Here is a 15047-nt window from a genome sequence, read left to right as displayed (position 1 = left end):
TTTCAGAGCTTTTTAGGTCGAGCCTAGAGTCAGTGAGCATACGCTGCTCTGCAAAACTAGTTGTAGTGGAGTAGGTAATAGAAGCCCCGCCCACTCTCCACCTATATTTGCCACTGACTTGTGTCATTGTACTTCCTTAATGCTTGCTTCTGATTCATAAATAGGCTTGTTAGTCCCTCTTTAGTACCGCCTGGTGTTAATTTCTAATCTACAATGGCGACTGGCCCTTTTACTTTGGTTGTTACACAGTAGCCATTATTTAATTTGTAAGCACTATCTCTAACTGCAGGCACAACGTTCTTACATTCAGTCCGTAGTGCCTTCTTTACAACCCCACCCTCCCTCCCATTGTTCGTGTCTCTGCTGAGCAGAATCACTAAAATAAGTAAGCCATGTCTGCTTTTTTGACGAGTTTTAAAAACAATCAAACCATAGCCAAATCGTTTCAGGTCTGAAAAAATTTCACACTGACAAAGAACTATCCTATGAGACACTGGATACAGTTCACTGTTAAGGTCCATTGTATATCGAATATTGCACTCTATAAAAACACATAAATAAATACATCTCGAGGCTGCTTGTCAAGCATGCCTTGGCCCGTCCATCAGAAGGCTTGCCCCACCCTGCTCCAGGCACTGGTGTACTCTCTGTGCCATGTTGACTCAAGGGGATATGAGGCAGTAGGCACTTGGTATGTTTATGTTTCCCTTGGCCCGCCCATCATAAGGCTTGCCCCACCCTGCTCCAGGCACTGGTGTTCTCTCTGTGCCATGTTGACTCAAGGGGATATGAGGCAGTAGGCACTTGGTATGTTTATGTTTCCCTTGGCCCGCCCATCATAAGGCTTGCCCCACCCTGCTCCAGGCACTGGTGTTACCTCTGCGCCATGTTGACTCAAGGGGATATGAGGCAGTAGGCACTTGGTATGTTTATGTTTCCCTTGGCCCGCCCATCATAAGGCTTGCCCCACCCTGCTCCAGACACTGGTGTTCTCTCTGCGCCATGTTGACTCAAGGGAATATGAGGCAGTAGGCAGTTGGTATGTTTATGTTTCGGAGTGGGGAGACGGGATAATGGGGAGGGGGTGCTCACCGGCCCAGCCAGGCTTCTCTCTGCCCCGCTTCAGCAGAGATCTGCAGGGCGTATGGTGTACATACAGAGGTATGTAGAGGTGACATTGTGTTATTTGTGTGTCCTGGGTCTCTCTCTCTCCCTAAGCAACATGGCTTTCTGCACACTAGTTGCAACTGTTGAGGTGCCGGGTTTTTAGAGACCCGGTGGTGCCAGGGGACCACACCCGAAGACCTCTAGGTTCTCCCTGTTCTGGACTTACAGAAACACAGTCTTCTAGTTGAAGTCAGAGATTGAGTTTTATTGGCTGCAACCAAGTAACATGTGTCCTAGAAGTACGACAGCACGGGCCGTAAGTTCTCAGGAGACTGTTCGTTTTTACAGAACCAGACTTCTCCTTATATACATAAATAACAGCTGCAGGCAAGAATTCTTAAGTTTATGATATGGCAATACAAATATTTCCACAATAATACAAAGAGCGAAGTCATGCTGGTCAACACATATTTCAGATGTCCAGTTGGTGATGGATTACCCCGCCAGATCCAGAACTCCCATCAGATATCGATGAAATGCCAATAAGGTCGAGCACCCTCCCATCATAAGACGGGTCATAAACAAGAATCATGGACAGGTGTGTGTATGGAAAACAGGGTCTGTATGTAGTAAAGGGTTTATGACATGTCGTGCCTTGATGATATCTGGCTCGGCCACTGGGCGAGGAGCTGCCCAAACAGGCTTGGCTAGAGGCAGTGGAGTCAGCTTGGCCAGGTCATGGGGAAGTCAGCTACGGTGGACGTGTCCTTTCAGATCAAACTCGGTTTTAATCAATTGACTATATGAGGGCAAGTCATAAGATGGATGCCGTTTACAAAATGGAGTCTGCGGGTTCGAGACGGAAATCAAGATTTGAGGGTGTTAGCATCATTTAATCATGACGCAAATGCATAGGGATGATGTCCTAATCATTACCGGTTCGTAGATACCAAATTCGTCATGGTACGACGGTATTTTATAACACGAGTGTTGGACCTCGATATCTGTGGAACAGCAGGGTCCAAATTTACAGTACCACACTGTCCCTCTTTAGTTAGAGTAAACATATAGTAAGTGCTGTTAGCCACTCTTCAGTTATGGTCGCATTGTATAATTATTGGCATTTGTATAACGCACAGGTGGCGATTAGTTTGGCTGTGCTGCACTTTTTATCTCTAACCACTAGTATTTGTAGTAGATGTTTATACTTACTACCATTCTTATGTTGGTTTAGAGTTGATCGGTTTGTGTCTTTTATATAATTCGTGTACTCTGAAGTCCTTATGTAATGTAACTTGTTCTATTGTAAAGCGCTCTGACACCTTCAGGTAAAGTTTGCACTATAAAAAAACGCATAAATAAAGAAATTGAGAAGGCATGCTGACATTTTTTTAATTGTTCAAAAACAGGGCGCCTCACAAGGCCATGAAGGTCAGCGTCTTCCAATCAACTTTGAGACTAAAGCCTTTCCTCTAGCTGGAACTTGGGTCCTAGGTCGTGCGATTCAGCAGGAGTTAAAGGTGCTGTGCTTGCAACAGTGCTAGATTCTTTTGTAAGCATTTGCTAAATATATTAAGTTTCACTTTAAAATGTGAACGTTCCAAAAATCAATATTTCGTGTTGAAATGGTTACGTTACAGTTGGACAAAAAAGTTGTAATAATTTATTAACTACAGTGTTTTCTGGAGCACTGCCATGTTTTCTAATAAAATTAAATGTGAAGTTCATCACCAACGTATGACAATTTCTTACTGGCAACGCACGGGACAGATAAACCGATCAGATAATATGGAAATGAGCCTGCAGGTAAAAGTTTAATTCCCTACATGCAAATGACAAAATTCGAGCCAAATACATCTCTTGTACCACAAGTCATCCTTTAATCAAGCATTTGCAATGGAATAGGTCTAGCATTTGCGAGAGTTTGAGCTATTGCCATTGTAAATGACAATGCTGGTTATTTATGTGTTGGTTCTCAAAACTGGTAGTATGGCCGGACCATTCCCCGACTGATTTTTAGGTCTCGCCTGTCGATGCGCATGCGCATCGAGCTTGCGAGACTATGGGGGCTTATCCACTCTTTACCCAACTTGCAAGGAATCGTGGCGATTTCTTGCAGTGCACGAGAAATTTAAGCTCAATGCGCATGCGCATTGAGCTTAAAAGCGCGTGCACATGCCCCCAGCCGCCTGCCTTGCCTACTCTCTCTCTTACAGCCTCCCCCAGCTCCGCCCCCTCACTTCCTGATTGCACGGCCGCTAGGCCGTGCCTCCCCTACTCTCCTCCCCCCTCCTCCTCCTACTCTCTTCCCCCCTCCTCCTCCTACTCTCCCCCCCTGCCTGCCGTGTCGCACCTCTCAAAGATGAAACATGAACATTCGGGAAGTTAGAGCAAAATGAAAATTTGGGCCCATTTAAATACTCCGGTATTTTATTTTCTACGTATTGAGATGTAGTCATTACCTCGTAGGTCATTCTTATTTGAAGCAGCCCAGCCGTAGAATAAGTAACAATAGCCTACACAGGGCACAGGCAGACAGTCGCCAACCTTCGTCAAAATGGATTTGATTGCACACGCACGAGGTGCTGATTGACCCAGCCAAGGTGCTGATCGACCCAGCCCAAGTGCTGTACATGTTTAAAATGTTGAGGGCTGCCAGTGATCTGTAGCGTATACAATCGGGTTTGGCATGCGTGCTTCTTTAGTCACAGGAATACACCATGACAGTCTTGCTTCTACGAACAGTCACCCAGCAACACCTCACCGCACGCTCGTACGTAGCCTCTTTTCAGCGACTATAGAATTTACCTTTAGTAAGATGGCCGCTCCAGCTGCCGGGAAACCGCTGACCCTCCCCTTCTCCCATCTGCCCCCGAGCTGCTCTGATTGGCGGCACCGCTCTGGCACTTCCGGTGTCCTCGCTGGTTGCAGTTGGGAAGGTCCAGAAGTTTCCTGGCAGTAGAGATGGCAGACTAGGCTTCCAGGTCAGTGTAAGCCAAGTACTTACCCGATGGACCTTCTTTCTGTTCCCCCAAGAGACACCATCTCAGGCCCCGTAGCGTCGCTTACGTAATATACGGGTGTCGGTGAAACCTGCATCTCATGCTAGCTAGCAGTCAACTTGACCACTAACTAACCCCAGCACCATGTATGTGCATTAAGTAGCACTTAACTAACAAAAGATGCCGGTGAGTAGTCCCCATTATCTAAATAAAAAAGTTAGCACAAACGAAACAGCATCGCAAGCAGAAGCATTGCCAGGCTCCCGTTGCTATCCTTTCCTAGCAACAAACAGCCCACTGTTGACAGCACCAGCAACGTACCACATTTCCTCGTCAACAAGCCATTAGAATTTGCGTGTTATGCATGCTTTGGGCATATTTGTCGTGCCAACCACCACTGTTGTTGAAAATGAATTGTTGTTTGACTTTTGTTTTTTAATTATGTATATCTATGAGAATATCGATATTTTAACACACAATTAACTGATGTTTTATCAACACACATTGCATTACAAATGCTATAGGTGTCACATTTGCAAAAGTTAAAACTATTGACATTGTAACTGACAAAGCTATTAATTTTGCTACTTTCAAAACCAACACATAAATAAAAAAAGTGTCATTTACAATACCAATAGCTCAAACTTTCCTAATGCGAGACCTATTGCATTTCCAATGCTTGTTAGATAACTGGCACTCGTGTGGACATTGCCTCCAACAAGACCACTCACAGTCTTAGGAGACTCTTTCAAGAACGAGTTCACGGCTCTTATGATACAGGATTCAGGTGATATTAACTTAAGTTTAGACAACTAGTATGATGCTCTAAAATCAGCTACTGATATCATCGCCCCTTTAAAACAATACAAAGATTCTCAGAGGCGGCTTGCGACCTGGTACTCGCCTGAATTGCGCAAGGAGAAGTCAATTTGCAAACAACTGGAGAGACGATGGCGACTAACAACCTGAACGAGAAGGAAACCTACAAAATTTCTTTAGCACTTTATCACAAGAAAATAAACCAGCATTTACAATACAATAGGTCTCACATTTGCAAGAGTTTAAGCTATTGGCATTGCGAATGGAATGCTCTTTAACTGTTTTGAAAACCAACAAAAATAAAAATTGAGAAATTAAAAGATGCGGTAAAGATTGAAACATTATTGTTGGGGGGGGGCAGGAAGTTTGGAAAGAAGGAGACTTGATTTCGCCTCTCTTTTTGTGTAGATGATTTGAAATGTAAATGTCATTTTTTGGAGTATGGTTTAGAAATAAAGGGAAAGAATGAATGTAAGAAAATGGTGCATGTGATATTACGAATATAAATTGGTAGGATATGTTGCATGAAAGCATGGGAGAATCATAAACTTGGCGTTATGGTTCGGAGGGGGGAGGGGTGAACAAAAGTAGTATAATGGTATAAAAGTGCAGTGCATTACAATTTCAGGATGTGGGAAGATTAGGCATGAAGAAAGAGTAAAAGTTTGTCTATTGATGCTAAGTTGTAGCCTAAACTGCATGTTCCTTTTTTATCCTTGTCTCATTTTAACCAAATGAAGGGGCATGCAGAAGCATGGAAACATGGCCATGATGCGCATACAAATAAAAGAGTATTTAGAAGGCTAAAGGTTGCAATGAAAAGGGAAAGAATCTATAGTACGTTGGCACTGTCCATGTGTAATAACTGGGTTGTAGTTATAAATCTGTTGAAAGGCACTGGATGTAACGGTATATAATGTATCCTGGACAGAAGTGCAGTGGGAAGTGGGAAGCTGTATGAAAGTGAAAAATGCATGTCTGAGCATTTCTTAGGGCGAATGTGTTCAAAGAACAAATCCGCAAACGTTATACTGACAATAAATGTGCAGGCAGAAGCAAGCATGAATAAGTTTAGAAAGGCTGCAGTTTAAATAATTGGACGGTTTAGGTGATTGCAAAGGAATTATGTAAAGGACAGAAACAGGTAAATGAAGGCGGAAGCTGCTAAATATGTAATACATGCAAAACACATGTAATGTTATGCAGTGCTTTAGGAAAGTCCATTTTAATTAAATAAAGGTGCCCGAAGGCGTATGTAAAAACAGACATAGTAGGCATTGGAACAAAGCAGCATTTCTTAAGGTAAAGGTCGCTATGTAAGCAAATAAAAATGTATACGCTAGTGGTGGTGTTACAAACTATAGCAGTGGTTTTTAATCTTTTGACTTCTGTGGAACCCCACTACATCATTGCTGGAATCCGGGGACCCCCAGCAGATTATTATTGAAATCAGGGGACCCCCACTGAGTGGCTATTTTAATCATGAGACATTGGCCCAAGCAAATTTGATGATTTGAATTTCAAACAATACACAACTATACGGAAACAAGCATTCATCAAACACATACAAAATAAGATGAAATATTTAATTTACAAATAAATATAAGAAAACAATGTCATGTTGGAGCTTTCCTAAATTTAATGTAGGCCTTCCATTGTCCATGCTATATTGTATTTGATGCACTTGCACTGCTCCCACAAATTGATCTAAGGGTACCAACTTAATTTTTTAGTCTCCAATTTCAAACTCCTTCATCATTTCAGATCATCAATTTTTTTTCTCTACAATTTCCTGTTTATTCATATGTACCTTATTAATCTGTTAATGTAATTTAATTTTCTAAACATACACAGACCCCCGGAGTAGAAGTCACGGACCCTCAGGGTGATTTCAGAAAAAGTTAAGAAATGGAAAGCAGCGAGACATCTGCTGGAAGTGTCAAGTAACAATAACAAAAGAAAAAATTGCACAGGAGTGCAGCTAAAAACACAAGGCAGTTAAAATGACAAGTGCAATTATCAAATAATAAAATAAAATATTCAGGGAAAAGCTCTTAACACAGAGAAGTGTTAAATGGCGTGTTAAGGCCTCATTAACTATGCCACCAAGAACCCCTCGTGTGAAAAACAACAACATTTGATACCCACCAATCTACAAGTGTTTATATAGCAATACTAGAAATGGCCAGAGAAATTAGAGGGAACAAGGTTTCCCTTACACAGTAGTAGAGGATTCCAGTACGCTTGCATCAATCTTCTGGCTCTTGTCCTTTGAACCCTTTTACCCTCTGCGATCATCTTTCCATTTGTCACAATATGCTGATTGCACCATCATTTTTCAGCTTTTCTCTCTCCATTGTTTTATTCACTTTTTATGTCTCTTTACCTAGAACTCCCTTTCTCCTCGTAGCCCTAATTGCCCATCCATTTTCACCTGCAGTTTTCACCTTCTCCTCCTCTCGCTTTCTTTTCCACTCTGACTCTCGTCCCTTTCCACTCTATGATCCGCTTGCTACCACATTCTCCCTCAGGTCTCTTGATTTCTCTCTAATATTATTTATTCTTGTCTACCTCAATTCATCTCGCAAGTCAAAAAGAAATTCCCTTTGGGCGAATTTGCAAAAGTACATAAATACTCACAGAACATACATTAAACTGTTGACATGGAAGCAATGTAAACACTTGAAAATTACAATGTATGTGAAAACACTCTGGCAAAGAAATGAAGTATAAAACAATTTATTAAGCAAGCATTACATCAATTAAAAACTAAAAATTGGGAAACATATATAGGACGGTACAATAAACAATAAAAACAACATTCCAATTAAAAAGGAGTACACAGGGAAAAGGATTAAACCCAAACACAAGCGTTAATTTTGAATTTCTCCTTGACTTATAGTCCCTGATTAACTCCTAGGGCGTCGACGCGTTTCGGCGGTACAATCAATCAGATCCACCTTCATCAGGACATTATACAAATAATGTTTCCCAAACAAATTCTGAAATTTAAACAAGATCAACTTTAGGCATGGAAAATAGGCAAAATAGATCCAAATGAAATAACAGAAATGTGAGGCCAAAGAATATTTTAACAAATGTTTAAAAAATGTAATGTTACAAGCTTTACAGAAGAACACATCTTAACATTGCTTCCAATACGAAAGAGAGACATACAACATGATCACACATAAATATCACATTATCAGAAAAAGCCTTATATGATCACATTAGTGCTTGGCACCCAGACATGGTGCATAATCCATTAAACTCATAGTGCATCAGTTATCTTCCTACACACTATTTCTGAAGAACCATCTGTTAATAACAAGATTAGGAACCAGGCACAGATTGTTTGCCATTAACTGACACCAGATTTAGTTAGGGGAGAGGTGGCGAAAAAACCAACGAGCAGTGATACATCACCTACCTCGAATAGATGATAGATATAGCAGTGTGTCAAAAAAGGGGTATTCCGCCTCATTATCTATACGTTGAGGTTTTTCGTCCAGCGAATTTTCCTCTGTTTGTATTCAAAATATCTATTTATAACAAGGATAGACAATGTATTTAACTAGTTCAAAGGACAATTGTTCATATTATCCAATCATAGCTAGTAATCTTCTCAATATGGCTTCGTGGCAAGTATGCAAACTAGCATGTATCAGCTATTTCTAATACACCCCTCCTGGATGTGTGAAAAGTAGCCTAAATTGTCTCTTACCCGGCTTGTTATATTTATTATGCGTTTTATTTAAAGAGAGTCATTTTATACTGCTTTTCAGACTCATATATGTTAGAACAGCAAGAGACATTCTCAGACTCATATATATAAGGGCAGAAAACGACATTGTATGTTTCCTAATTCGATAAACCCAACGTTGAAATTTTAAAGTAAGTATAGGGCAAAATAAATTGCGCCCTGTCTTGCGCTATTCCATGAGTTGTTTGGCGTCTGTATGTTTCCTAATTCGATAAACCCAAAACAGGCAATGTCGTTTTCTGCCCTTATATATATGAGTCTGAGAATGTCTCTTGCTGTTCTAACATATATGAGTCTGAAAAGCAGTATAAAATGACTCTCTTTAAATAAAACGCATAATAAATATAACAAGCCGGGTAAGGGACAATTTAGGCTACTTTTCACACATCCAGGAGGGGTGTATTAGAAATAGCTGATACATGCTAGTTTGCATACTTGCCACAAAGCCATATTGAGAAGATTACTAGCTATGATTGGATAATATGAACAATTGTCCTTCGAACTAGTTAAATACATTGTCTATCCTTGTTATAAATAGATATTTTGAATACAAACAGAGGAAAATTCGCTGGACGAAAAACCTCAACGTATAGATAAGGAGGCGGAATACCCCTTTTTTGACACACTGCTATATCTATCATCTATTCGAGGTAGGTGATGTATCACTGCTCGTTGGTTTTTTCGCCACCTCTCCCCTAACTAAATCTGGTGTCAGTTAATGGCAAACAATCTGTGCCTGGTTCCTAATCTTGTTATTAACAGATGGTTCTTCAGAAATAGTGTGTAGGAAGATAACTGATGCACTATGAGTTTATGGGATTATGCACCATGTCTGGGTGCCAAGCACTAATGTGATCATATAAGGCTTTTTCTGATAATGTGATATTTATGTGTGATCATGTTGTATGTCTCTCTTTTGTATTGGAAGCAATGTTAAGATGTGTTCTTCTGTAAAGCTTGTAACATTACATTTTTTAAACATTTGTTAAAATAATCTTTAGCCTCACATTTCTGTTATTTCATTTGGATCTATTTTGCCTATTTTCCATGCCTAAAGTTGATCTTGTTTAAATTTCAGAATTTGTTTGGGAAACATTATTTGTATAATGTCCTGATGAAGGCGGATCTGATTGATTGTACCGCCGAAACGCGTCGACGCCCTAGGAGTTAATCAGGGACTATAAGTCAAGGAGAAATTCAAAATTAACGCTTGTGTTTGGGTTTAATCCTTTTCCCTGTGTACTCCTTTTTAATTGGAATGTTGTTTCTATTGTTTATTGTACCGTCCTATATATGTTTCCCAATTTTTAGTTTTTAATTGATGTAATGCTTGCTTAATAAATTGTTTTATACTTCATTTCTTTGCCAGAGTGTTTTAACATACATTGTAATTTTCAAGTGTTTACATTGCTTCCATGTCAACAGTTTAATGTATGTTCTGTGAGTATTTATGTACTTTTGCAAATTCGCCCAAAGGGAATTTCTTTTTGACTTGCGTCATTCGTGGAACCCTATCCCTTTGGTTTTGGGGTCCCTCTCTCTTTTATTAGAGTACCTCAATTCATCTCCCAGTGGCTTGGACCATTTTTCCCTATCGCCTGCTTAATAATACTTTGTTTGCCTCACTCTGTCCTGCTCCGCCGCTGTGTCCAGTCTCGCTCCTTTTTAGATCTCCTCTTTGACTCCATTTGCCTCTCCTCTATCCTTGCTTAGCTATATCCTAGTATATTTTCTGTTCATCTGTATCTGTAATTTCTCTCCCCATCACTTTACCTTGTGCTTTTTCTCTTTCCTTCAATTTATTTGTCCGATTCTCTCAATGTTCACCTCTCAAATTCTTTTCGTCCAGTTTAACTTTCTCTTGGACTATTTCTTTTTTTTAAATAATTTCTCATGTCATCTGTCTCACTCTGACACACATATATCAGTCTTCAACAGTCAATTCACTGTTACTATATGTCACTCTACCATCTCTCCAAGTCTCCCTGTTTCCTTCTTTGCATCACTATCTACAGCTCACTCTTTATGTGCTGATCTTTCTTTGTTCCGATCTCTTCATCTGCCTTCTGCATTTGCCTGTCTCTCTTATTTCCTGCATATCTCTCTCCTTTGCTTTCCTCATCTCTGCCAACTTTCCGCTTCGTATCCGTCTCTCCAAATATACCTTTCTGGCTCTGTCCCTCATTATTCGATGAAATTCTCTATTCTTCGTCCCTCATTAACCTACACTCCATTTCCAAATCTACTCCTCCTTCCATCTTTCTCCATCTTGGTCTCTCTGCACCTCTGAGAATCCACCTAGCTCTCTCGCTCTCTCTCTACCCCTTCTGAATCTATCATACCGTCTCCTGTATCTTCCCTATATCTCCACCCATCTCACCTACTCCGTCTACTAGATTACTCTCCCAGCCCCACCACAGAGTTTCCAATAAGGTCCTTTTGCTCACTCACAACCTTGCAGGTGCCTCAACAGTTCTACCTTGCATCTTCGGGTTAATCTCCTGTAGATTCTTTCACTTCATCTCCATGCCCCACTCCCTCCTGACGCTTTAAAGTCCCAATCAATGTTTATATTTCTTTTACTTTTTTCACAATTTCCCCATCGCTCTTGTGTGTGTATCTACTTGCATTTACCATTCTCTTACCATCAACCTGGCTCTTTTTGTTCTTATCTTGATAAACAATGGCAAAAACTTAACAGAGAATGGAATCGGACACATGCAAATAGTACATAATAGGACCGGTCTAAACCTGTTTAAACCCATCCATACGGAATGTCAAGCAATGTGGGGAAATTACTAGTAACAACTGCCTAAGGTAGCATCCAGGACACATGGATTTGATCATTAAAGAAAAAGATCAATCAGCCAAAGGTTTCTCAAAAGTGAACACAGTATCCTCAAATTTCGTGTTCTCAGGTAAAGCAATTTTTTATTTAAAGCTAGAGTTGCTGAGGTTGAAAATTCTTTATAAGCTTGGCCTAGACTACCTTAATCTGTTCACTTTTGAAAATAAAAAGTTGTATTGTGCCTTTCATTCAGTTTTCATTACATATGAAATTCCCCCAAAATATATTCAAAGATTCACTTACTGCAAGAAGGTTCATTATTGTATGCCCAGTCTCTCCAAACAATGGCTTCCGAAATCTCACACTAAAAAGTGGACATGGATACACTAGGAAACAAGGTACAGGATATCATTAGTTGAAACATAAGCATCTTAAACAGAAAACAATGGATATACACCTATGTTATGCTGTATGTATGTACGTAGCACAATCCTACTAATAGGATACTCTGTACTTTTAAAATCTGGGAGCCATTGATGATTCTGGGATTCTCACTAACCAGAGTAAAAGTAGTCTCTTGACGTTCTAACTCATTGTGTTTATACTGGTTAGTAGTAAGTCATATCCGTTAATGATGGCAAGGTTGGAACAGACTAATATATTGCTTAGTTATGTTAAGTTAATTAGCTTTTGTCTTGAGTGCCAGCAGTATACCACCATAGCACTCAAACAGTCTGGAGCTGTTATAGACAAACATGTATTTTGGGTGGGGGAGGTGTCATTCACAGTATGTTGAAGTGGGAAGACGTGGGTGTGTTGTTTGAGGTCCTAACACATGCTCTGGTCATACTGAAGCGAACCTGATGCTGCTAGCATGCATGACATTGTTTATAGCGGTATCTGTGAGGATAAGATTATGCTTCATGCAGCATTTATCACTGTGGTGATGGTGAAACCAGGGAACCAACAAACAATACAGTATATGGGTCTATGTGTTTGACCCAGGGTCTACTCACAGGGCCGAGTGCTAATAGGGAACTCAGGTGCGTAGATGTGAATAAATAATCCTGCGGACAGTTCGCAGTTATATTCAAGAAAAGAGAGAGTGGTGACTAAGATGTTCATAGAAACGTATAAGAGTGGAAGTCATCAGGGGAGGGTGCAGACCCCAGTCTCCACCTGTACCAAACGGCAAAGAAAGTCGCTACAGGAAGTCGTCCTTAGTGTCTCCACCCTTTATCTGGATGACTGGCCTGAGGACCCTGAAAATAAGGGATAAGTAAAGGAGAATCCAGGATTCTGAGGCTGTGTCACTTGATCAATAGGCAGGCCCTAAAACTAGGGTCTGCCCTATAATAGAGAAAGGTCTCTATGTTGTTTACAGAGAGAGGATGGGGACTGGGAGTGGGAGTGGGGGTCAGGAAGAGGCCCAAACTGCAGGCACATTAGCAGAGGTGGAAAAAGGGGGGAGCAGAGGCAGGCAGAGAATAACAAGACTACACTGGATAGGAGCCGGCTAAATCAGGTTGTCGGTAATTATGATTAGGAATGAATGTGCTAAAAGAGTTTAAGGCTTATTTTTCTTCTTCTGCGGTGTATAGTTAGAATGATCTGTGTTGCAAAGTATTGAAAAACATAATTCACTGTGCTGTTGAAAAATTTCCACATGCAAATAGCACATCTCCAGAACTGCTTATCCGAATGGTTACAAAAGATTTAATTTGAATACTTAAATGCATTAAAATTAGAACAGCACAAGCAAAACAAAGACAATACCACCACTCACGTCTGTATTCAGCCCCAAGCCTCAGCATCAGTCGGATAGGGAACACTTTTGCCCACGGAGTCTCCCATTTCTGAATCAGAATGCCAAACAAATAGGGAGGAGCCGGGAGCACCAAGTCCTGCAGAGATTGATATGTTGATGTAACGTAGAGGAAACCACCATGCTCCTTGCTGCCCAGAAAACTCTGGCTGAGAAAAGAGTGTCCGAGGTTCCCTACAACAGTGCCTGAAAGTACAATATACGAGTCAGACAGTGTGGGACAGACAGGCACAATATCTCGCGTAGTAAATAAAAAGCCAAATTAGATTTGTTAATGTAATGTAAGAGAACACCAGTGATAGGGTTTGATATGAACATAAAATAGTTTCAATTTTTCAGAAAATTACTGCCAAGAAATATGTGCATTTTACAATGCTAATTAACATTTTAGGAAAAATTACTTTGTGCTGCCACCTCAACTTCTCTTGTACAAGACGACAATTTGCTGCCTGTGCAAGCAATCTGCCATGCCTTGCTGTAACAATTGTCTTTACTAGAACAGAGTCCACTGACAGTATGTCACAAATATAGAAGATTTTGGTGACTTAGACAATAGTGAACCATTGGAGAAATGGAGCTTGTGCAGAAGCAGGACCAAAACGGGTAAGATTGAGCATACAAAGTGGAGTGAAAGGTAAAGCTCTTTCACACTGCTGCTTTACTCCTTAATACGATTTCAAACTTTTCTGAGCCAGTTTCTAACATACAAGCGTGCATGTAGATTCCCTGAAACAGGTACTGCTAGCTTCCAACATCATATACTACTTCACTTCAACTTTTTCAAATAAAACCATACTTGAATACTCCCAGATGGAAGCAGTTAGGTGGACAGAAGGCAGGAATGGAATGAAAAGGACACCTATCTATGATACAAGTTTATCAGCTATAAGATTGTGAACAAAATCCTCTCCTCCAAAACGTGAGCAGCCACCGATATCAAACCTCAGATACAGAGGAGTACTAGAATAAAGTAAACAATATCTACTATGCTGCTTCATGTTGCAGCAGCATAGTACAGCTTTCCTCGTCACCGCTTCTTTCCTGGGAGTGATTTGTTTCATCGATTACCAAACCCCTTCACTCCAATGCGGGTGAATATATCACCACTGGACTTGGTGGTGTCTCAAAAGCTTCACTAGCTCCCTCTTAATTTCAAACTCGACTACGGGAGCATATTCTACACCATCTCCTTATTGTTTTGTTGTTGAGGCAGCGGAATTAGAAACTGGACTCTTTAGGTCACTAGAATACTTTGTAAAAAGGTTTGATGAAAGAGAAGAACAAAGTTCCTGAATTCTTGACTTGCCTCTGTGGCAGCCCCTAAGGACAGGCACTTGGCAAAAAAGGACCAACTCCATTTTAGATCACCGAATCTCACCAAAAATCACACATTGCAATACGTATTCATCATGTATCTGAAAAACTGGTCTGCTTGAAGTAATACTTGCTGTGCAGAAACCACTACAAAGTTTCAATAAAAATGCTGTTTATTGAAATACATTTAACAGATTTCTGGAAAAATTCTTTAATAATGTGTTTTGGCATAAGGAAATCCACTTGTCACAGAAAAATTATCTTTCTTGGTTGTTGCCAAAACATCTTTGCTGTGCAGAACTGTAGGGTCTGCAGTGGTTTAAGATCTAACTGTAGTCATTTGTCTGTCTGAAATATCTTCAGTTTAACCAAGCATGGTTGGCAGAAAATTAATTTAGAAGACAGATCTAGGATAATTACTGGAAGGTA

At 40.4% G+C, this 15047-nt stretch overlaps 1 protein-coding gene across 1 annotated transcript in view; it reads right to left on the bottom strand.

Moving 5' to 3' along the window:
- ZFYVE9 (zinc finger FYVE-type containing 9) overlaps positions 1-15047 on the bottom strand; it is a 656288-nt gene that overhangs the window by 103039 nt on the left and 538202 nt on the right. Inside the window, exons 11-12 of the mRNA XM_086952440.1 lie at positions 13266-13490; positions 11783-11865 (exon numbers count right to left, since the gene is read on the bottom strand). Of these exons, the coding sequence (XP_086808566.1) occupies positions 11783-11865; positions 13266-13490 (308 nt within the window). The remainder of the gene's footprint in view (positions 1-11782; positions 11866-13265; positions 13491-15047) is intronic.

This window comes from Lissotriton vulgaris, chromosome 1_1 (genome assembly GCF_964263255.1).
Source record: "Lissotriton vulgaris chromosome 1_1, aLisVul1.2, whole genome shotgun sequence".
Lineage (NCBI taxonomy): Eukaryota > Metazoa > Chordata > Amphibia > Caudata > Salamandridae > Lissotriton > Lissotriton vulgaris.
This window is presented reverse-complemented; position numbering and strand designations above follow the sequence as displayed.